Source organism: Sphaeramia orbicularis, chromosome 9 (genome assembly GCF_902148855.1).
Source record: "Sphaeramia orbicularis chromosome 9, fSphaOr1.1, whole genome shotgun sequence".
Classification (NCBI taxonomy): Eukaryota; Metazoa; Chordata; class Actinopteri; order Kurtiformes; family Apogonidae; genus Sphaeramia; species Sphaeramia orbicularis.
This window is the reverse complement of record NC_043965.1, coordinates 23939230-23963102: the sequence shown is the minus strand read 5'-3', so window position 1 is coordinate 23963102 and position 23873 is coordinate 23939230. Positions and strand designations below refer to the sequence as shown.

General features: G+C 37.6%; 1 protein-coding gene across 6 annotated transcripts in view; it reads right to left on the bottom strand.

Annotated features, from left to right (window-relative positions):
• pdlim5a (PDZ and LIM domain 5a) overlaps nucleotides 1-23873 on the bottom strand; it is a 73208-nt gene that overhangs the window by 30897 nt on the left and 18438 nt on the right. For all 6 annotated transcript variants that reach the window (XM_030144042.1, XM_030144041.1, XM_030144043.1 and 3 more), the window contains exon 3: nucleotides 17261-17412. In XM_030144042.1, the coding sequence (XP_029999902.1) occupies nucleotides 17261-17412 (152 nt within the window). The remainder of the gene's footprint in view (nucleotides 1-17260; nucleotides 17413-23873) is intronic.

The following is a 23873-nucleotide window of genomic DNA, read 5'->3' as shown; positions in this document are numbered from 1 at the left end:
GTCTCTGGTTGTGTTTGTCTAAATTGCAGACAATTTTTGCAAGCTATAATCTAATTTTAACACTTTATAGGACACTCATAGAAAAACTGTGAAATTTAACATTTCAATCTTGGTGTGTTATTGGAAAACATAACAAGACTTTATTACTTTTGTGAAACTCTTCACATTTTTTGAATTGTCATGTAGAAAATTAAAGTCAGTGAAGCTACCATATTTGGTTCTTTGCCCGTATGTAGTAATAAGTAAATAAATAAACAAACTCAAGAAGTATATACAAATAATACAAGAAAAACACATGTAAGGTGAAAGGAACATATATTTTTGAACATTAGACCAACATAAACATCCACATTATCCCTTTGAAGATCATTCCTTACATTAGTACCATTACTTCATGGTACCTAACAAAGCAGGTACACTCACTGTTCATGCAGAGGTGGACCTTACAGACCCTATAGACCACATTGGACCAGAGATTGTTGACTCTGTGTCCTCACTGGAACTGTTGCTGTTACTGTCTTGTAATGTATTCAAAAATGACCAAAAATAGTCACTTGCCTGATAAAGGGTTAAGTGAAATTTTTTGATGTAGCAGCACTCAGATGTACTTAACAATAGTATAAATGAACAAAGAACTTAAAAACATTACAATGAAAGAGTGCTCTCAAAAGACATAATAGTAATAAGGAAATAATAAGTTCTTTTCAATTTGCACTTAATAGAGACACATTTTCAGGCCAGCAAAATCAGCACACTTTAAGTTAATTTATTCAAAATTAATGATTGAAATTATTCAATTCAGCACTTTCTGCATTCTTTCTTATTATATGAGTTCATTCATTCATTCATTTTCTGAACCCGGTTTATCCTCACTAGGGTCATGTGATCACTGGAGCCTATCCCAGCTACTTCTGGGCAAATTATATGAGTTAAATAAATTAAATTAAAAATGGTTAATACATTTTACTTTATGTCTTTACATGCTGGTACAAACTCTTGTTTGTTACTGACCCTGACATTAATGAGATAAGGTGTGTTTTTTTTGTTTGTTTTTTTGTTTTTTAACAACACCAGAGAATAGATGGGAGGCACTTGCATTTTCACTCTTTAAACAGTTTGATAATTTATGCACAGGTATAACTGTAGCATTAAGTGTGTTTTTTCAGTTATAGTGTAGCTAAAAAAAACCCGTACCTGTTATCATTCCTCAGTGTGCTGTTAATCTTTTCCTCTCTCTCTTTCTTATTCCATCTCTATGCACCTTTACACTCTTCCCTCTTCTGTTTCAATTATCTCACTCTGCTCCTCTTACGTACTCTTTCCTGTCTTTTAAGCAGTTTCCCTCTTCTTTCTCCTTCCCCTAGAATGAGATCACCCTTTGTTAAACAAAAGAAAAGAAAATCATTATTAAAGCAAAGTCCTCTAAAATGTATGCAGTCGTCATTCCTGAAGGTGGGACACTCTGAGCCCTGAGTCTATTTATTTCTCTTTCTGTGCCTTATTAGGAAAAAAAAGGGGGAAAAAGAGTGGGCTGGTTTGGTTTCAGGGCTTTTTTAGTTTTACCTTAAACTGAAGCAGACAGACCAACGTGACCAGGAGAGGAGGCCAGGGCACCGTGTAAGAACACAGTGACGGAAAGAATTATTGCCATGTGTGGCTCACCATTTGGGTGTCTTCAGTAAGTAAGTGTATGTGTTTGTTCTTGAATGTAGCATCGAGCGAAACAGAAAAATGACAAGTAAAAAAACAAAAAAAAAAAAAACAAAAAACATGATCACTTTTTCTCTCACTTCACCTTGCCACATTCCATTACTGGGGTGATTAAATCCAAAAACAACTGCGTTATTCCTCTGCTATTTTGAGACCCATGTGTGAGTTTATCATGAACTGACCTTTAAATAGATCTGGAAGCTGAGCCTGCCTGTCTTTATCAGGTCTCACATTAGGCAGGACCATAGGAGACAGGGTTCACCCACAGAGCAAGTACTGGAGATGTGTGTGTGCTCAGTGTGAGTCTATGAGTTACAGAGAACAGGAAAGAAAGCGATCCTCCCCCCCTTTCCTTATCCGCTACCTCCTACTTCCATATCTACAGAGGCCTCGACAGGCTTTTCAGCTGAGTATGACTTCACTAGCACTCCTAAAAGAAGCTCTGACACTGAGCAGACGAAAGGAAAATATGTTAAAACTGTCACATTTTTGCCACGAAAACATTACTCAGTTGAATAATCTGAGAAAACGTCTGTATTTTTGGATAAACACAGTTGCAGAGGAGAAAATTTCCCTTATTATAGAGTGATTGCTGCACTATTAGTGGATCCAGTGCAACATTATCACACTAAGGCAGTCTACACAACATGCATCATCATATCTGCTGTTATGTTTAGTCTCCTGTATCCTTGTTTTAGATCAATATGGCTAGACAAGAAGCCTGAGGGTGAATCATAGTTACCTGCCCACTGTTTTTCCAGATGGAAATCCACCTATTTCTTCCTCATAATTGACACATTCAGGTCAATACTCTGTTGTTGGTTTGATATCTGTTACTTGCAAGTTTTTGGATTTTTCATTATAGTTTAGTTTTATTTAGTTTTGACTTTTTTCTCTTTAATTCAATTAGTTTTAATTAGTTTTTGGAGCAGGTTTGCTAGTTTTTACTAGTTTTCGTTTTTTTCTAAATGCGTAGTTTTAGTTTTTTCATATTTTTTATCTTCTTGGCCATCGTATTCCCATAAATCCCATACAGGACTCTGCTGCTTTCTCCCAACTTTAGTCTCCATGTTTCCAGGTAGAGTGGGAAGGAGAAGCCGAATCCAAACCACAAGTGACGAGAAGTGACGGGCCATGAAGTGTCGTATGGTGCCACCAGCTAAAAATTGCTTGAGCAAAATAAATCGATTTCATATCAATCAGACATTGACGAAGACGAAAACAAAGGGAATTTTATCTGTAATTTTTATACATTTTAGTTTTGTAAACACAATACAGTTTCAGTTAGTTATAATTTTTTTTTTTTAATTATAGTTTTTATTTATTTCAGTTAACAAAAAAGATTTTACAATTGTATTTTTCATCAATTTGTTAGTCTTTGTTAACGACAATAACCTTGGTTACTTGTGAATAATTGCTGATTGACTAAAATTACACATAACATCCAATCGTCTAATTGTGGGTTATCGCACAGGCGTCCACTGAAATGAGACTTAAAACCCGCAAATGCTGCCACTGTGTTTCCTGTGGTTACGCAGCAACAAACAAGCGCATTTTGTAGTACCTAACTTTCTAACAAAAACATGCAGCAGTACACCCTAGTGCCCTAAGGAGTCTTAAAAGTAGACCACGAGAGGAAACAGGCACATTAAGTTAAACTCTGAAAGAGGGGAGGCAATGTCTCCAACAGCCTGCAGGTCAACGGTATCAAAACCCCGACCGAGCACAGGAGCAGGGGTGAGCAGTATGTCCTCACAGAATAATACTCACTAAATTCAAAGGAAGAGAAGGTACAAACTACTACAGCTCAAAAAAAAAAAAAAAAAAAAAAAAAAAAAAAAAAGAAGACAGCAGTGTAAATTTAAAAATAAAGGAGGGTGTATAGAAATTTATGAGTTTGGACAATGGAAAACATGAGCACCATTAAACAGCAAATGCAGTGAATGCAGTGGAAAAGACATATATACAAGACAAGGAGCTGTAAAATCTAATACACTCAATGAAAATTCAAAATAAAGTTACTGCTGTTAACATATAGATCCAGTCTCACAACACATTTCATATAATTAAAGGCAATAAAACAGATGAACTGTCTAGGAACTTTTATTCTTCTTAGATGTTCTCCAAAGATTGTAAAAGTATTTTTATGTTACATAACGTTCATGTAAATATATATCTTGTAAAGCCAGAGAGGACAGATGTTTTATTTTTACACAGAAGAGTAATGCGATTGTCTGGTTTGCTGGTCTATAGGAGGAAGTTGTGTTCCGTTTGTTCTGTGACAGGGCAGTAAAACGGTGGACTGTGTTGTCTTCTGAAATCTAATTTAAACTTTTATAGTGTTGTTTCTCAGTAGACTGACCAAGGAGTACAAGATGTCCATGTAAACAAAGGAGCTCACATGGAGACATAAAGACAGACACACGGGGAAGGACTTTTCGACAAACATAACATTTACAGGGTTTAAAAATCACTGTTAATGACTCTTCCCCATTAATGGTCATTCATACCTCAGCTCTAACTTCATGGTAACTCCCACACTTAAGGCTGCCATCATTATTTAACCCTTTAACCCCTGACGTGTCTGTGGTGAGCATTCTGAATGTGTGATTTATTTTAAATATTCATAAAATCTCAACCATTTGCTCAATAGGAGAAATTTCAGAATGCACTGATAGAATAGACCTTGTTCTTTTGACAGACATCTGAGCATGCTCAATGCACCCCCCCCCTCCGTGTGTGGAATGGGGGTCAAAACACAAAGTAGTGAGTAAGACCAACTCACTATAGGGCTTTTTTTTTAAAAAACAAAACAAAACACAGATTTCCTTGTTGTTTTTACTGTTGTTTACAGTGTTACTGTCTTTTTCCTGTATTTTGACTGTGTAACTGGTTTTTGGAGTTCAACCAGGTGCCAAAAAGCAGCTGGACTGATTTAGAAAAAAAGAGCCCAAAACAAAAACTACTGGGCAAAATTCAAATACTTGTTTTTGTTCAGTGTATTCCAGTTCACAGTTCATGTTCAACATCCTAAATCTCTTACTGATGTACATTCTGAGTGCCTTATTTAGTAAAAACCTGTAAAACTTCAGTTCTTCTCTTTGTCTTTTTCTGTTATTCCACCTTGTTTTGACCCTTAAACATACAGTAAAACAAAAACCACTGAAGAAAAGGCACACAAGCACATACTCACAGAAGCTTTTATGACACTGAAACAGACGCAAATTCACAGCAGCACGTTTACCTGAAATAATGTCTCAGGGGTTAAAGGGTTAAAGCATTTAAGGTGTAATTGAATAAACTAATGACTCCATGGGTGGTGACTGGATTGAAACCGGCTTGTTTGTGAAAGACATAAATGATATTTCAACACATAAATGAGCCTTCTCTCTCACCGGAGATGACTGACAAACAAGCTTTGACAACCTTGACTTGAAGCATACAACGCCAGGAGCAGAAAAACACTACATCAGTCTCCAGAGCAAAGAAAGGTTCATCAAGATTATGTCTGCGCTGTCAAAGTTACTTACAATACATTAATACTGTGTTTTTGAAAATTACACAACACTGGCTGAACCTTGGAACCTTCGACATCCTAAAACAACCGCTGCATGTGGTGTGATTTCATGATGCTTAGATGGAGCCTGTGTTGTTTTAAGTGTGGGCCCCAGGCAGAAGCTGTTAAGGAATCCCAGCCTTGAAGGCAAAATCTGTACATTTTGGGGCCCAAAACTGGATGAGAACTTCCACATGAGAGGGCCCCTAATGGGATGGGAAATATACAGCAGAGGCTTCAGATTAAAAGGATTTTAGATGCTATAGATTTATTATCCCTGAAGGGGAGGCAAGGGATAGTGTTTTTGGGTTGGTTGGTTTGTTTGTTTGTTTGTTACCGCTCTAGCAGCAAAACTATTGGTTGAATTCATACGTAATTGGGTTTATAGATTGCCAGTGATCCAGAATAGGTGTGATTACATTTTGGGAACAGTAGGTCAAAGTTCAAATTTTTCATGAATTTTTAAAATCTTTTTTTCCCCCATTTACTTATAATGAGCGAAATTTAAAATGTCTATAGCAGCAAAACTGTTGGTTGAATTCACACCAAACTAGGTTTACAGATTGCCAGTGACCCAGAATAGATGTGGTTATATTTTGGGAAAAATAGGTCAAAGTTGAAATTTTTATTGAATTTAAAAAAAAACAAAATTTCTCCCACTTACTTATAATGGGCGACATTTCGCACTTCTTGTCTGTAAAAACATCAATTTTGTTTCAATTTACTTCAAACTTGGCACATACAGTCATGGAAAAAAATATTAGACCACCCTTGTTTTCTTCAATTTCTTGCTCATTTTAATGTCTGGTACAACTAAAGGTACATTTGTTTGGACAAATATAATGATAACAACAAAAATAGCTTATAACAGTTTAAATCAAGAGCTGACATCTATCCATTTTCCATGTTTTCTTGATAATAACCAAAATCACTTCAGTTCTTACATCAATAGCTATGGCATTGTACTGACAAAAACAGTGCTTTTAGGAATTCCATATTTTCTTTTCTGTCTGTTTTAGTCACATGATACACACAGGAGTTAGTAATTGATTGCATAATCATTGTTTTTGATGACTTTTGATGGTCTAATAATTTTTTTTCTGTGATTGTATATAGAGGCAACTGATACGCTGACATCAGGACACACATAGACATGATGACATCAGCTGGATCAATGCCAAAATAAGTTACAGTACCTGCGAAGGGCGGGGTTTGTTGTGCCTGGACCACATGTTCAGCTTTGAAGTCATATATATAATTATTTAGTTACTATATCAATATTGTGTGTCCTCAGCATCAGAGCAAACCATACAAAAACTACTCAAATGTGTATTTAATATGAGTAAGACAGGCGGAAAGTGGAATTTATTGTAGAGTTGATGCTTTTTCCTCTCTAGCACTTCACAGTTATTTTATAAAGCACTTCAAACAGAAACAATTCATGCAGAAAGAGAAACAAGTTAAAGAGACAGAGTTCAAACTGTGTCCAAAACTCAGTCCTGAGACAGCCTGCCTATCAAAATGATCCACAGCTGGACCAGGAAGTATTTTCCATATTCAACATCTGGCCCCGGGTCTGCTCAGAGGTTTTACAGATATCATTGCGAGTCAGTTCCACTCAAGAGAGATTCACACACAGAGACACAAGATTTATTTTTGACTCCATTGGATGTCCAGTGTTCTGTTTCTGTTTACCTGAGCCCACTGTTGCTTCCTCTTTCTCGTCTCCTTGAAGGAGACTCCCTGAACTCACGCTGCTCTTCAGTTGTCTCTGGGAAACGCAGTCAAACGGACTTATATGACAGCAAAACTGACGACAAATCTGGTCTTCATATTAACCTATAAAGACCCTGTGCTACTTTTGTGGCAATTTCCAAATTTTTCTCCATATTTAATATTTCTTAAATAATTTATCACCATTTATTGTAATATTATCTTCTTTATTTAGCATTTTTTCTGTGAAAATCAGGTATTTTCCTACATTTAATTTACTGATTGTGTAAATGTTCATAAAAGCTCAGATTAAAGTTGAGGGTTATTATATCAGAAACAGAAAAAAACTGAATAAAAAGTTACTCTTTCAGCAAAATCTATCATTAACTGGACATAAACCAAGCGTGTCCATCCACTGTCATTGATCCAGCTCCATGGGTTTTACTGGTAAATCAATGTTGCAGAAGATAATAGTGTTTCCACATTCACTACGGAGCCTCTTTATGTCCAAATGGGTCATATCTGATGACCATGAAAAAATGACAAACTGTATTTTACACCAATTATTTACATGTATTGATAGATGATTGATTGATGTATTGATTAGTGGACCAATAGATATTAAACAGTTTAGATCAGCAGATGCTTTTGGTCGCCAGTGGATGTTTGGGTCTTTATGGGTTAAACAAATACTTTAGATAATGGAATTCCTTCAACTTCTTTTATTTTTTTCACTTTTCTTTCTATATTTTAAGCAGGACAGCACACTGAGATCAACAAAAAGGATGAACATGTGCAAGGGGCACACAAAAAAATATGCATTTTTATTCACACAAAACCCTTAAGAATTTTGTGTTAAAAAGTAATAGACATAACAGGAGCACAAATGTGTGATCCCAAAACCACACATGCATCTGTGGATTGCACACTGTGACTGAGTTAACCATGGTGTCATCTGGTTATGTCATAAAACTGTAGCAAAAATAAACACATAGTGAGTCATCTGGCTGAATGTAAATTTCTCCCAGCCAATCTGAACTGATAACAGCAGACCTTAACTGCAACTTAATGTGAGAACTGAACAAGACGACAAAATTGCTTAGTAATTGTATTATGTTTCAAAACATGCTGATTACAATTTATGATAGAGTCATGTATGCGTACAATTAGAAGTTTATTTTATTTGGAAGAAAATTGCTGAGTCTACAGTTTATGTTCAGACTCTGCCTCACACCCTCAGACCCATTTATAATAATTACGCAGCATCTTATAATTCTTGATCGTTCACACTGTTCCAGCTGCATCTATCATTCAACAATGCTGGCTGGCTGAAAGATGAGCGCTCTTGGCTTACAGTAAGATATATTTGGCATATAGCAACGAAAAATTAAAAAAACAGAGACAGATGAGCTTAACACGGCGATCTTGGCTTCGGAATATCCGTGGGCTACCTCCACAAACCCCTAATGTTCTTGGGATTTGTATTTTCTTTGGCAAAAACAACGAGGAGCTAAAGACAGGCAGAGACAGGTGTGTCTAACTGTAGCTGCATTCTCTTGGTATTAGGATATTACTGGCGAATACTACAAGCCTAGCCAAAGATGAAGGCCATCAGTTTTAGATGATCTTTGGCAAATACTGCCAGTTAGTGAAAGACAGAGACAGGTGAGTCCAGTTTAGCAGTCTTGGCTTTGAAACAACTTGAGCGAATATCAGCGTCGAGTAAGTGACAATGGCAGCTGTGTCGACGCTGTCTATTAGTACAGAGGATTTACACGGAGCGGTGAGGTTCTGCAGCTACAGCGCATGTCGCACATGTTTCAAATCACGCCACAATTACACCAATATCTGCCAAATCTGAACTACTTTTATTAGGTGTTTTATTCCTTATTTCCTTATATGCATATTGGTGTAACGGGCAATAACATCCTTATGTGTGAGTTCATTGGTGGTTTTAATTTTATGTTTTTTAGATATTATGGTTAGAATAAAGAGTTGAGGCTTTATCTGTCAATATAACACCATCTTCATCATCACAGAGATATTATTTTATCTTTACTGGAACTGTATAGATGCTCAGGTATGTTAGCACAACTACAGTATCTTCACCCTCTCGACCAGGAAATGCAATTATCTCGCTCCTTGCAAGCCAAACTCCTTCAAACATGCTGTTCTTGTTACCCGCAGGTCAGCTCCAAGTGAGCATACCATCTATTCTGGGTTTTATTTCAAAGTGTAAGCTCGAAAACAGGCATCATTTGATCAAGGTCTTCCCTATAAACAGGTAACTGATACATACCTCTGCAACATCACATGACAAACTACGCAAACTAATACATCTGCTTTGCTGATCTGATCCGATTCCATAACACACAGGGATAAACAAACAACTTGAGGTTTTAAATAAACTATCGGTGTATTCGTGTATATATTCAGAATCAGATTTCAAATAAATGTTTGTGAGTAGCTTTATACACTATGTCTACTGTACTGAAAATGTTTGTTATAAGCAGACAGACACTTATAACAGAGCAGTGGGCGGTCTTCAACACCAGGTAAACTGACATCTCTAGTATGTATGCGTGTGTTTACCGGGCACATATGTTCACCAACATATGTGTGCATAACCAAGGGATCGTGTTGTCTCTATTCAAAGAACACAGTGTAAACAGAGTGAAAATGTATACCCCAATGCTACATAAACTTCCCTTGCCCGCCCACTTACCCAGACACTCAGAGCCAACTTCCAGACTCAAAATAACTCAAGCAGCTGCCAGTGTGAGATCTGTGCAACTGCGCTTGCTAGAGTGTGTCTGATGGTTTGTGCGCACATGTGGACTGAACCATACCAACTGCCACAAACAATATCACTACCATTATTCTTCACCTTAATTTAGGTAGTTATATGCAGGGCAGAAAGTGCTGGGGTGTGTTAAAATCCCTGTGTGTCTCTGCATGAGTGAAGTTGGTGCCACTGCAGAGTAACAACAGTGACTGAGTTGTTCCATAGTGTTACAACATTTACACACACACACATACATAGAAGAGAAACAAAACCTGATAGTGTTTGCGTATAACTTACTCTGGTTTGTCCTTGTGGTTTTCTACATGAATGCATGGGACTCAACCATTATAAATGTGTGTGACGGCTCCACCACTGACACACTCGGTCACTTCACTGTAACACTGTAATTATCCTGTTTGAGCTCCTTTCAATAGGGTGAGATTTCGTCGCCGATATAAAGAGGAGTTGGAACCAATTAACTCGGCACAACACAAAAGCTGCCTCAAAACTTTTTATGAGAGCCCGTTCACTCAAATTAATTTGCTTTGCGTTTGTATGATGTGCCCACGTAGATACGGGTGAACGCATCAGGCCAAAAGGAGTCAAGAGCGAACTTTTTAAGCCCCTCAAACGCATCACAACTTTGAGACTGTGCCACTGCTTGTACAAAACGGTCAAACACACACATGCACACAAGCCCATTAAATAGTCAAATCGGCTTCTAAAAGACTTTACTGTGGGGAATAAAGCATTTAGCCAGACACTGGCAGTCGAAACGCATAACAGTGAAATACAAAGGTGGTTTTGTGAAGGGAAGGCATGATTGGTTGAAATGAACAGTTTAATACTTTGGTGGACCTCTAAAGAGAATAATTACGTAGCTGAAGAGTATAATTAAATTGTTGAAACTTTGTGATTGCGCTGAACTAGTGGGACTTTTCCAGGACAAAGCCATCGACAAGGACACAACTTGTTTCTGTATCAGTAATCCCTAAAAAAAACTTCTCAGATGTTAAGTTCGACTCCTGTAGCTTTGACTTCAGCCCAACTGTCAGACTTCAGTTTGGCTGCTGAATTAATGCTGTAACCCCAGGATCGCAGTTCACATTCTTCCATAGGTAATTTGTGTATACCTGGAAGATAAGAGCATAACCAGATCTCTCAACACGTTAGGACAGTGCCAGCACAGGAGATAAATCTGGCACCGTCCACTATCGCTCTGGAATAAGCAAAAAAAAAAAAAAAAAAAACAACTCCTGGCTAGTTTTCTTATATTTTTCATAAATGAATCACATTCTTCATGGGTAGCATCAACCACAGGATGGAGCGACTCTGACTTTTATGAGAGAGAAGCTGTTTTGGTCAAACAAATTAAACTGACAAAAGAAAATGCAACAGAAAAAGATGTTTCTTTGTCAAAACTGACATTTTCAGAGACAATACAGCTCAGATACCAGTGTACATTTACTACAGTGGGATCGACACAGCAGCAGGGAGGAGAATGTCAATCCTGCCACTGAGCGACATAATCTGAGCATGTGATCCAGCCTACCTGGAGGTTTACACATGTCCACTAGAGGGCAGATTACAGATACACATAGATTAACTTTATTGATCCCAAGGGAGAAGTTCAACTTTTTAGGTCTCTTGGTCTTTCCCATTCCGATTCTTTTGAAATATTACTATGAACATCCATGTCAGTCGTTGTTACTATTTATCAAAATGAATGTCAAATTGGTATTTTTGTTAAGTTTAAAGGTAGATTTTTCTTCCTGTATGACAGCTGATGAAACTACATGGTTACTTGTGTTTTAAAATGATTATTTATTGTCAGATCATAACAAATATTCCAGAAATCCAGAACTTTTCACATTATACTTATAACTACAATTCAATTAATTGCAATCATAATAATTTCAACACTGACTCAAATTAATTGCAAAAAATCTGAGACATTTTGTAAGTGCAGATGACAATGTAAACAAAATTAACCATAAAGACAGAATAAAATAATTCTTATGCAATATGACGCATTGTGTTACACTTATTGCAATACAAAATTATATTAAGACATTATTTTGTCATTAGAATTTTGCAAGCTAGCCCCTGTTCGCAGGAAAACACCTGAATTCATTGTGTCCAGATACTTTTGTCTGTAAATTGTATTTGTCACAGTGGAAGAAACGTGATTTAAAGTAATGATAATGTCTGTTCTAAATGTATTTTGTTTTTCACTATTGCATCCTCATGCTCTGATACTCCTCCCACTGCCTTTGTCCCCATTACCTCTCAATTGCACATATTAGTTGAGTTATATTTCTACCCATTTGTCCTTTTTCTGCTTTTCTTGGGATAAATGTCTGCTTTTGGGTTTTCATCTGTCAAAACAAACTCTTCCACTGTCTTCTGTTTGTACCTGCTAGAAAGAGGTTCAATGAACGGTACAAAAACTTCACAGTCAATTTGTTTGTGTACGTCTATAATAGACACATGTGCTCCATCTGTGTCCACTGTTTCACTCATAGTAAGACAAGATATTGTTTTATTGATCTCATCTGATGGAATTCAGTTTGACACATGAGCATGGAAAAGGGATTTACTAAAAGAAAAATCCCAGAAACTCAACTGCATATTTCCATGGGTATGGATAAGCAATCAGAGTAAAATTTTATGGCTTCCTATGAATCTAAATATGAGACAGTGATGTTTTAACATCGTCACCTGTGGAGATATCCACAGACATCAAGCAACTGATTAAAAGCTGTAGGCTTCGGAAAACATATCTCCATCACTCCTTTTGATTACTGTTATGATTATTTCCTTCCCTTGACAGTTTATTGGTCATGCATTGTCTATTATTTCCTGTTTTTCCTGCTTTAAAGCTTCACTGTCATGAGAACTTCATACAAACATACAATGAACAAGCTGTAAAAGGTCCCGAGTTCATGAGCAGGATTTTGTGTTTTGACAGCTATTTTTAACCCTAACAATATAGAGTGCATTCCTAGACAGAAGGAAAACTCTGGTAAAGAGTGAATGCTTGGATAAATCAACAAACTCTAGTCATTCATCAGTCAAATTGTCACTTTCTATTTCCCTGCTGCTCAAGATCTGTGAGAGAAAAAATTTCCAACATGGTACCACCACAACCAATCTTACAGAACAATAATAAAGTTAGGATAAGATAAAATAAGTGAACTATCTGTGATGTTGGGGATAGTGATCTCTTGGCATCCACAGAAACAGCCCCTTCCCAATGTGTGATGCTGTGATAAACTGACAGACTTATTGCCATGTAATTCAATTTACACAGTACATTAGCAGACACTTGCTGTTGTGGACAAATATAGCTCAGCCCTATATGCTAGGATGTAAACTAAGCCTCCAGTTCAGACAAAACATATGCATATTTACTATGAAAGCACAGAGTCAAGCTAAAACCCGTGAAGCAGCATCTACAGAAATGTTATAAAACATAAAAGCTAAAACTTAAGATTCCTCAACTTTATAGCTCCCAAAGCCTAAAGGAAAAATTGCACAGATACAGAAACATACCAGCATAAACTAACCTTTGATGTATTTCCTAAGTGGGTTTTCTGGCACATAAAAACCTGATGTTGAATAGAGGAAGCAGCTGATAGGGAGACTGCCAGAGACTACAGTGCATCAAAAAAAATCTGCAGCAGGTCTGTAAAAAAAAAAAAAAAAAAAGCACAGGGGAGTATCAAAGCGTTCTTTAATGTGCTGCTTGTTAAAGTCAACTCTTTCTCTGATATGATGCACAGATTTTTTTTTTTTATCCTTATTTGACTGTTGAACCTGTCTTTACTTTGCTTAGATCTGCGCTTGAACTCAGATGAAGGGAGCAGCGATACTGAAGTCACGCTCTTTTGGCGTCTCTAACTGGTATTAATTACACCAAAGCTAGTGTTTTAATGGTAGTTTCATTTGTTTCTCTAGAGACGAGTGTACTTCACAGCTTTTCTCCTTCTTGTCCTTCACACATCTGCTGCCCATCTCTTCTCCCGTTCCTTCCTCCTCCATCGCCTCTTTATTTGGAAAAGAAATAACAACCTGTCTCCTGGTAAAATACACACATACAGACACCACATGCATTGTCAACATTTCTCTATATCTTCTCAGTGTTATCATTCCTTGTGCTATCTGACCCAGTGACAAACCCAATCACAATGTGCGAGCAGAAAGGAAAAATGAAGAGAAAAGCGAGTGATCCCTATAAAAACTAACAGAAACAGAGGACTAGATTGGTTCTTTCCATTACGCATGTAAACCCATTAAAGTCCAGATGTTGACCTATGCCTGACACTCATTGAATACACAATATGTCTAATTCAGTACCAGCGAATGCCAGCAACAAACAGACACAAAACCTAAAATGCTACCCTTATTTACTTTTGTAAATAAAGTCTGTCAATCTCTGGGATGCTCAAGTATCTCAGTAAAGCAGAAGTCCCCAAAGTGGCTCCCTGGTCACACGGCTTTCATAATATAATCCTGCCACTTAATGAAATAAGCCATTGCATGTGTTTCTAATAGGACGTAAATCAACCCTTCAAGGGCTGACGTCTGCCACAAAGACGATCCAATACAGAGCAGATGATCCGTTAACTGGTCACTGAAAACAAGCACACACTTACACGGGATGTGTTCAGTTACATTTTTTTTTTTTTTTTTTTGCGGCGCCTAAATGCTAAATGAAGTAACTGAAAATCAAAAGTCCTCTGACCCACTGTCTCGCTGTGGTTATCACTGAAATTAAAAAACATGACTAAAATGAATGAGTAATATGAGAAAATGTACTTTGTGATAGTTGTAATATGTATGTTGGCCGCTCACAGTTATGAGAAGAGTCCCAAAAGCACAGACGACACATTGACCTTTATAGAAAATGCGCCAAGTCTTTGAAAATAGAGACAGCAAAGTTGAATGGAGACAAATGATATAAACACATGCAGAGTTTTGTTGTGTAATATAATACTGAAAAAATAATAATGCAAATCAGGATCTGGTGTTTTGATTATTTGTCATTCTAATCTATGGCTGCCCCATTCATCAAATAGAAACAGCCAGTGGTGCTTCATACATTCATTGCTTAGAGCACAGGTGTCAAACATGCGGCCTGGGGGCCAAAACCGGACCGCCAAAGGTTCCAATCTGGCCTGCGGGATGAATTTGCAAAGTGCAGAAGATATTAACAGTCAAGGGTGTCAAACTCGAAAATAATAGTATAATAACCTTGAAATAATGACTCCAAATTTCTTTCTTGGTTTCATGTGAAAAAAATAATACGACATCATGCCTATAAATAATGGCAACACCAATTTTTTCTCTGATTTACTGCAAAGAACATTAAATTCTGATATCCTTTAATCATAAAATATCAATAACCTGAACAAATATGAACAACCTGAAATGTCTAAAGCAAAATAAGTGCAATTTTAACAATATCCTGCCTGTTTTGTGTCTTGGTAGATCTGATCTGTAATGCACATGTATTAATCATAAGTTGAGGCATAATATTGATCAGATTTTTCTTATTATTATTTCTTATTATTTTTCTTCAGAAATTTCAGTTTTTTCAGCTTATTCACATCTTTTTTGTTTTGATAGTTTATAAAATGTAAATCTTTTCATAATTTAATGTTATTTTTTGCATATAAAAAATTTGGAGTATTCATTATTTACAGGCTATTATGCTATTATTTGACTGGTCTGACCCACTGGAGATCAAATTGAGCTAAATGTGGGACCTGGAAGAAAATGAGTTTGACACCCCTGGCTTAGAGAGACTGTAATGCAGTGTTTTTCAACCTTGGGGTCAGGACTCCACATGGGGTCGCCTGAAATTTCTAGTAATTGATAAAAAAAAAAAAATAAAAAAAAACTTACTAATAAAAATATATGTTGAGTTGACAGAGACAATCCCAACCCATAAAAGACATGACAAACTGTGAAGCTGAAACTGAAGCACTGTGGTACTATTTATCTTTCAAATGTTCATTGTGGTCAGTTTCAGATGCTGCAGTTCTTTCATAATTCATAGTTTGACTTATTGTTTGTTCAGTATTAATTGTCAGCCTTGTAAATCCAAGCTGGACTGACTGTACATATCCTGACCAAGGAAAATAAAATTCGCAGTTTGTGCAGTAATCTACACCTGGCTTTTCTGCCTCCGTCCATAATAATATATATTCGATAGACTAAATGTCGTCTAAAATCAACGTTTATTTGCAACGTAGTATAGCAAACTATTACATGATCAAAAACAAATTAATCTTACCAAAAAAAAAAAAATCTCCGTTTTGAATGTCTGGGGTCACAAGAAATTTGTTAGTTTTGTTAAATTTGTAAAAATGCGGTCACCAGCCAAAAAAGGTTGGGAACTACTGCTGTAATGTGTATTTGAAATACTGTACTATATGACTGCTACAGTTTTCTGCAAAATCCATTCCAGTTTCAGTGGTCACCTATCTTCCTCTTGTAAAATCTTGCTCATAATTCAAAGTATGAACTCTCTTTCATGGCTTTATTATACATTAGTGACCTTTAGATAAAGTAAGTGTTATTCTAAAATCTGCTTCCTTCATCATAAACTTGATTTGACCATCGTTTCATGATAGTAGCACAGACACACATAGAAACCCACGCACTGACCTTGAGTTACTGTAAGCCTGTGGTATTACTGTTTGCGATTTCTGCCACTCAACCAAATGCAAATATCTTTAGTCTGTCATCAATTGGAGTTAAATTAAAGGATATGCTCAGTTAGCCACAAATGAGGGTGAAAGAAATATGAAAAGTCATCTAGAGAGCACAGAACATGAAGTTCAGTGCAAAACAGTATTTTATTACTTGAGCCGGTGTAATTTCATGTATAACGCTATCGCTTTATTGAATTTTACCTCACGTGTATCACATTGCAGATGCTGTTTATATCGTGGAGTAAAAAGGGCGAATGTAGGAGCCTTTAAAATTTAACAGCATGAAAATACACACACGCCTGCGAGAGCCAGACAATTCAAACCACATGACAACACACACACACACACACAGACACACACACAGATGAATGCTTGTGATAAATCAGCCCTACTCTACTACAAGAGTCTAAAAAATAGTAAAAAGTAGGCCTTGGGGGACAGGAGGTGGTCCACATGTGTGATGCTCTCGCTGTGATTTCAGTTATTTCTCTTTTCTTTAGGGAATGAGAAATCGAGCAGAACTAATGGTGTTACTGAGAGAGTAAAGATTAACTCCTACAACAACAGTGAACATCTGCCTGTATTGTATGTGGGATGTCTGGGGTGAAAACTGAAGCATGGACTTTAAATTTGATGTTGAGATGTGTTGTTTGGGAGTGTATGAAAGGAACATATAGATCCCATACTGTTACGGAGATAAATGGCTATCTGTTCACATTCGCACATTCAGTCAATATTAGATTTCTACACCCTGGTTTTGGGTTCTTGGCTTACTTCTGCAGGGTGAGGCTGAGGTCGCCAGTGCAGTTTTTGATCTTGTTCTGGGCCTCCAGGTGGTTCATACCCTCTGTGGCGATGCCGTCAATCGACAGAACCAAGTCTCCGACTGCAATCCCACCTTTGGCCGCCTTCCCACCATCTGTCAGCTGCAAAACACAATAACCACACACAGTTTAAATAGCCTGCAACATCACAGTCAGCATCATTAAGGAGGGTGGGTCAAGGTGCTGTGGGAAGTACACATTCACCCTGTATTTATCACGGGATTTATGACTCGGGCACTTTACAGAAGTATTTGGGCAAAGCTAATGAAAGACCTGATTCTCTACCACATGATGGTGGGCCCACTGTATGTTCACTGATGTGTGTCTAATCGCAGGAGACTTCATGTTTGACTTATCTTTGTTTCTTTTTTATTACCTGCTGTCATACTGGGCTTACAGCTTGTTAGCGAACAGAGAAGAGTTCAAAAGTTCGCTTTACTGTAACATTGGTAACACAAAAATTCACAGCCATGCGTCCAGTCTCTTCATTACTGTACGTGATAGAACCACTTCTCATTAGTGGGTTGTTACCAGAAAGAAAACTTAATTTTGCGGAACCTTATAACATCATGGAACCACATTCAGACCCAGCAGCATAACTAACATCTTGTTTATACCATATATGTACGTAAACTTATCTACCTACAAACTTTACTATCACAATAATGATCAAATAAACTGAATGTAGTCCCTGTAAAAAGCAATTATGCTATTATGCTCCACACATAATGCTGTTAAAAAGGTGACAAATAGCTAATGGGACGCTACATGGTGTAGACTCATTACACTTTTACTGGCTTTGAGGAAACAAACCACGAAAACAAGAAAAAGTCTCATTTTGCATGCATCATAAAAACACTTGTGTCCAATTTGTCTTCCTCTCTGGTTTGCAGTGTCTTCCATGACTTTTGAGTTATGTTTCAAATATCAGCATCTAAACAACATTTAATTGCTACACTTCCACTCGGGGGGAAGCTGCTTAATGTGAAACAGATCTGAGCCACACAGAAGAGCCCATGTTTAACAGCGTGGATGGTATTTAACACCTACCCCGCTGTTCAACATGACTTTAGCATCCACAAGTGTTAGCCTGCAACAACTCTGCTCCTGTCAGTAACATTGAATGTATAATCATAATAATTCCATCTTCCATTTGGGGAACAAATGTAGACTTTTCCACATACATAAGCAGTGTTGTTTTCCATCTTCTTCAGAGCAATGCTTAACATATTATGAGAACAATTGTTGGAGAGCAGTTGCGAGGCAACTGAGCACGCAACAGGCAAACAAGTAAGCCTGAGCCCATACCAGAATAAAATAGAAATAAAATTAGATTAAGTGTGTAATTATGTGTTCTCTTTTTTACAGTGCTAAAAACAGCTGCGTTCCTTTCTCAGTTAAGCTAAAACATGTACAGTAATATCTAAGTAGAGTTATAAAGATGAGACAACATTTTGTAGGACCTAGGTAACACTGATAAAAATAAAAAACAAACCAATTCTATGTAAATCCTATATACATTTCTGTATTTTAGGTCTACAAATGCCTTTTCCAAGTGCTGTTGACCTATAACTTTTTTTTTTTTTAGTGTCTGCAAATGGGCAGCTTATTACTTTCCTTCAACCCCGCCAGTGTCAACAACAAAGAGGACAGTACATTGTGTCGGCATGTGTCATATAAGCCAGAACCATTCTTATCAGTAGGCTGCAGCACAGAAACACGTTTGGAAATGTGTGTAGGGTGTTACACATTGTACGTCTTTTTCCCATGACACCAAAGCATGTATATCGAGCCAGTTTAAAAAGGTATCATTTTAACAATTCAAGTTCCAACCAATAACTTCATATGTTTTAATAACAGGTTTACAGGACCGGCCATTACAATGATGACCCAGATTTAGTTTATACAATATATAATGGATAAAACAAGAGGAGTACATTGTTACTGTTCAAGGCCAAGAACCTTGAAATCTTCACAGCTGTAGTTCTGCCCATTCTTGGTCACACAGGAGGTCCGAATGTGTCCGCAGAGGACTGAGGTCATTTGTTTCTTTTGACAGCATGATAAAGGACGACACAGACACACATGGAAGCACACACCAGTTTTGTGGCGGTTACTTCCTTAAATTAAAATATGAGTTGAATCTGGAGCTTGAGCAAGAAAGTGTGTTTCTGCTAAGATGACAGTCGAGGATAAGAGCGTGGGATCTGAACAGTGGACACTTGGGATTTCTATGTCTGTTTCCTCTGCTTCTATCTTTTCTATCTTTATATATCTATCGTTCTGTCTCGCCCGCAGATACACTCACCCACTCACATCTATGCCCACACAAAGACAGACAGACACAGGCAGGGCTAATAAAAGAGGCTCTGCACCCGGATTAGTGTAAAAGCTCCGTGGCCCCAACCTTTTATAGTCATATTAGTCCAACACACGCAACATCACTCACCACAACTCACAGCCACGGAGGGCAGGAGGAAGAGAGTAATGAGGGATCCACTTGACATTGATTAAATTTGGGTGAGTGGAAAGGAGGGTGAAAGGGAAGAAAAGGAAAAAGAAACTGCTACTGGGTTTTTTTTGTTGTTTTTTTTACGTCTGTGGTCTGTTCATCCTCTGCATTTTCCTTCAATTGCTCTCTTCCTGCCTTCTGTGTGTTCAATTTCTCTATTTGCATTTGGAGCTGGTAGCAACAGTAAAATCTGTTATTTTCCTTCGCATCAAAGTTCATTTTTACAAAAAAACTTCAAGTAGTGTCTTTGAAAAGCACAAAGATTGAGAGTATTTGATCAGTACTTAGCTTACATTTTGTGCAAGTCTAAAAACAGTCAGCCTGGCTGGTATTCAATCTGATTCCAAAAGCAAACATTTGTTTTTAATCACTGTGATTATAAGGAATACAGAGCTCAAAGTAGTTCAATTTTCATATCAAAGACAGCGTAACATATCATTGAGAATATCAGAAACAGAAATCTAAATAATCTGTCTGTGCAACAAGCCAAGCTCTTCAACTTTCCCAGGGCATTTGATTTATGACTCTGTTACTTGGGCTTTGATGTAAAAACAGCAGCCTTAACATTACTCACATATCTAACACAGTAAGAAACACAGTTATTTACATATTCCTTTATCAGATTATCACACTTTCAACACCTGAACTCAATGACAAATGTTCAATGGCATCAATTATATGATACTGATACACACAGATTGTATGGGGTGTCCCATAAGTCTTCATACACAGGAAAAATAAACGTTTCTTGACATAAACCATTTTTATTTGTATAATATACTCTATATGACTGCCATTTTGTCGGGAACACATTTCAATGCGTGTCCTCTACTGCTGAAGAACTATAAAGAAGAAATATAAAGAAATACATGTTAGAACCATATGTATTTTGTCTCCTATGTATGGAGACTTATGGGACACCCTGTATATAATTAAACAATGGAGGAAATGTGACATCACCTGTCGCTTCATGAATTGCTGCTTTGAAGCCAGTAGTTTGTGATCAGGCTGTAACCATGTTGGATTTTTGGAGCAACAAGTGACCGTATATGGACAAAAGGGACATAGCAAAAGGCGTCAGAGGTAGTTGATGCTAGTATGTAGGGCTGCACAATTAATCGGTTTTAAATTAAAATTGGTTATTTAATCAGGACAATGTTTAAAAAAGGGTCAAATCGAATTTCATCTCTCTTGTGTCGCCGGGCCGCACGCCTCTGGGCTACCGTAGGCTCCTCCTCCTAAAAGCGGCCATACGCTGTGCGATTATGTCGATCGTTGCACGCAGCTCCATCTCAAACTGTGCGAATCAGTCGTACAGTCAGGCTCACGATTCCTGTTCTCACACTGTACGGACCAACGTTCGTATGCGACCTGACTGCTCACACTGTAGGACCATACACCACAGGACGCACGACACGTTTGAGTGTTGTATCCGGAAATACAACGTTAAAATACAAGGAATCCAAAAGTGCATATAGACGATTGTGCATTGGTGTGAGTCATGAAATGGTAGTGCTAAACAAAAACCAACGAGCTGCTTTGGTAATATGTGCCATTATCTGTGAGGAATCAAAAAAGAAGAGAAGACAATGATGTGTTTGGTGCAGGCATTGGTTGTCCAGACGTGGACAGTATGGGCTGTCATCCAGGAACTAGAGGTAAGCTGCAACAGCCAAACTGCATAAGGACAATAGCCAGCTACTGTTAGCTTGTACGCTACTGTACGCGTCTGTGTTCGCGCATGCACAGTGTGAGAATTTGAGGCACATCGGTTCGTGGCACTGCTTTGACAGTACGATACACTCACAAGGAGCGAGCAGGATTTCAAACAGCTCTGTTTTCCTTGCGAACACACGATTGCTGGTCGTGAGGTGGTCGTGAGGTGCTAATCGCTTCTCTTTACCCCATGTACACTGCACAAAGCACGACACACGATTAGAGGCACATCGGGCCCGATCCCAGAAAGAGTCGCACGAGTGAGAAATCGTCTCTAAACTCGCACAGTGTAAGGCTGCCTTAACTGTGAGAACAGTCTCCACAGTCTTTGGTCTCCACACACCAGTACAAAAATGGCGTTTGCTGAGAAGAATGAGAAGTTTGTGGCTAAAAATAGCAAGAGCAAGACGTTTGTGTGGAATTGGTACGACTGAAGTTTCTGATGAAGACCAAATCATTACTCGCTGCTAACTCTGTCTGATGGCAGTATCTGTCATAACAGAAATATAACCAACTTATTCCAGCAACTCAAGTCGGAGCAGTGTGTTGTATTTCGGGTTGCACACAAAAAAGACATGCTGGCTAAAATGCCACCACTAGCCCGAATCGAAATTGGAATTGAAAATCAAGTTTTTAGAGGAAAAAATCTGGATTTTATTTTTGGTCAAAATTGTGCAGCGCTACGGATATGACATCACCTGTTGCTTCATGAATTGCTGTTTTGAAGCCAGTAGTTTCCGATCAGCCTGTAACCATGTTGGATTCTTGCAGCCACAAGTGACCATATATGGACAAAAGAGGTGTAAAATCGTGCAGCCCTACAGATGGACGGACAGACAGATCACTTTGATTTTAAAATGTTACTTGATGTTAGAAAACAGCTGTAATGAATAATCGCATCTCAACTGTTCCGACTATTGCTCCACGTTGCATCACACAGGCAACAAGACAGCTCCAGTGACTGCATTATTTTGGCTTTATTTTTACACAGTGGAAGGAAATGGCATTGCAATATCCATCTTTATATACAGTACACTGAATGGTGCCGATTAAATACAAGCCAAACCAACAGCCATTATTAGACTGGTCTTAATCAGAAGAATCAGTAATTGTTGGCATTTGCTCATGTATAGTTTATCTACTGTCACACCCCAATAGATTTATAATACATACATCAACTTTATTTAACATACCCTTAATGTATTATGAATATTTATTTCAACACTTACTCAAAAGTATAACAGACATACAGCGTTTAAAAGCCTTCACAGCTGAACTTGCCATGATGCATCTATGTCAGTTTTCAACACATACGCTGCCTGATTGGAGTGCTTTAAAAAAAAAAAAAAAAAAAAAAAGGTTTCAACACATAGTAATAAGGGCTCGCAGGAGTGCAGAAACATTGTCTGGTTTGAACATACACTGACTAGTTTGAGTGCTTTGAACAATGCCTGCTTTCAGCACACGGAGTGATAGAGATGAGAGGCAGATGGTTCACGTCACGCTATGACTGAGGCACAAATACTTACATCTACAGAGTCCAATACAATACGGTCCATATGCCAGCATTCATAGTATTCATTTCATCCAAACAACACAATCACAAGGTTATCTTTCGGTGTGATTTTGTATGACAAGAACTGTCTCTGGTAATCGAAAGGAAGGGGAAGAAAATTTACATCTGAAAATGCAATCAAAGGACCTTTGTGTAATATTATTCTGTCAACATACATTTTTAGCAAAAACTTTATTGTTCACTGCAAAGGTCCCAAATGGAGGGAGTAAAATAAAATGTTAAAATGAAGTGCTTTGGTCCCTTAGCAACAAAGAAAATACCAACAAACACGTCATATCCAGAGGTACAGGCAGAGATGGAGGGATATTAAGACAGAGTGGAAGAAATACAGATGGTGTGCTCACTACAAGGTTCCTCACATACATTTCTTAATAAATGGCAATCTTTTTGGATTACTTTCAATCTTTACAGACACTGCCTTTAGATTGATCTCTTACACCTCCACCCTACTCTCTATTTTGTGTTTTTTGTCTTAATTCATTCTGTCTACCAATTATTTTCACGTTTGATACATCTATGTAATGCCTAATATTTTAAAGTAGGCACATGTATCTACAAGCTATGTCTTTTTTTTTTCTTATTTATATTTTACTCTCTTCTATTTCCATTGGCTCAGTTGATATTTTTGTATATCACAGATTTGTTACTGCTTGTAGTTGTAATTGATTTTCTACTACTCAGAGACTTTGTTATAATGTTCTTATTCCTGCTGCTGCCCCTTCTCAGAGGGCCTTGAGGTTGGTTTGGGCATGGGGGGAA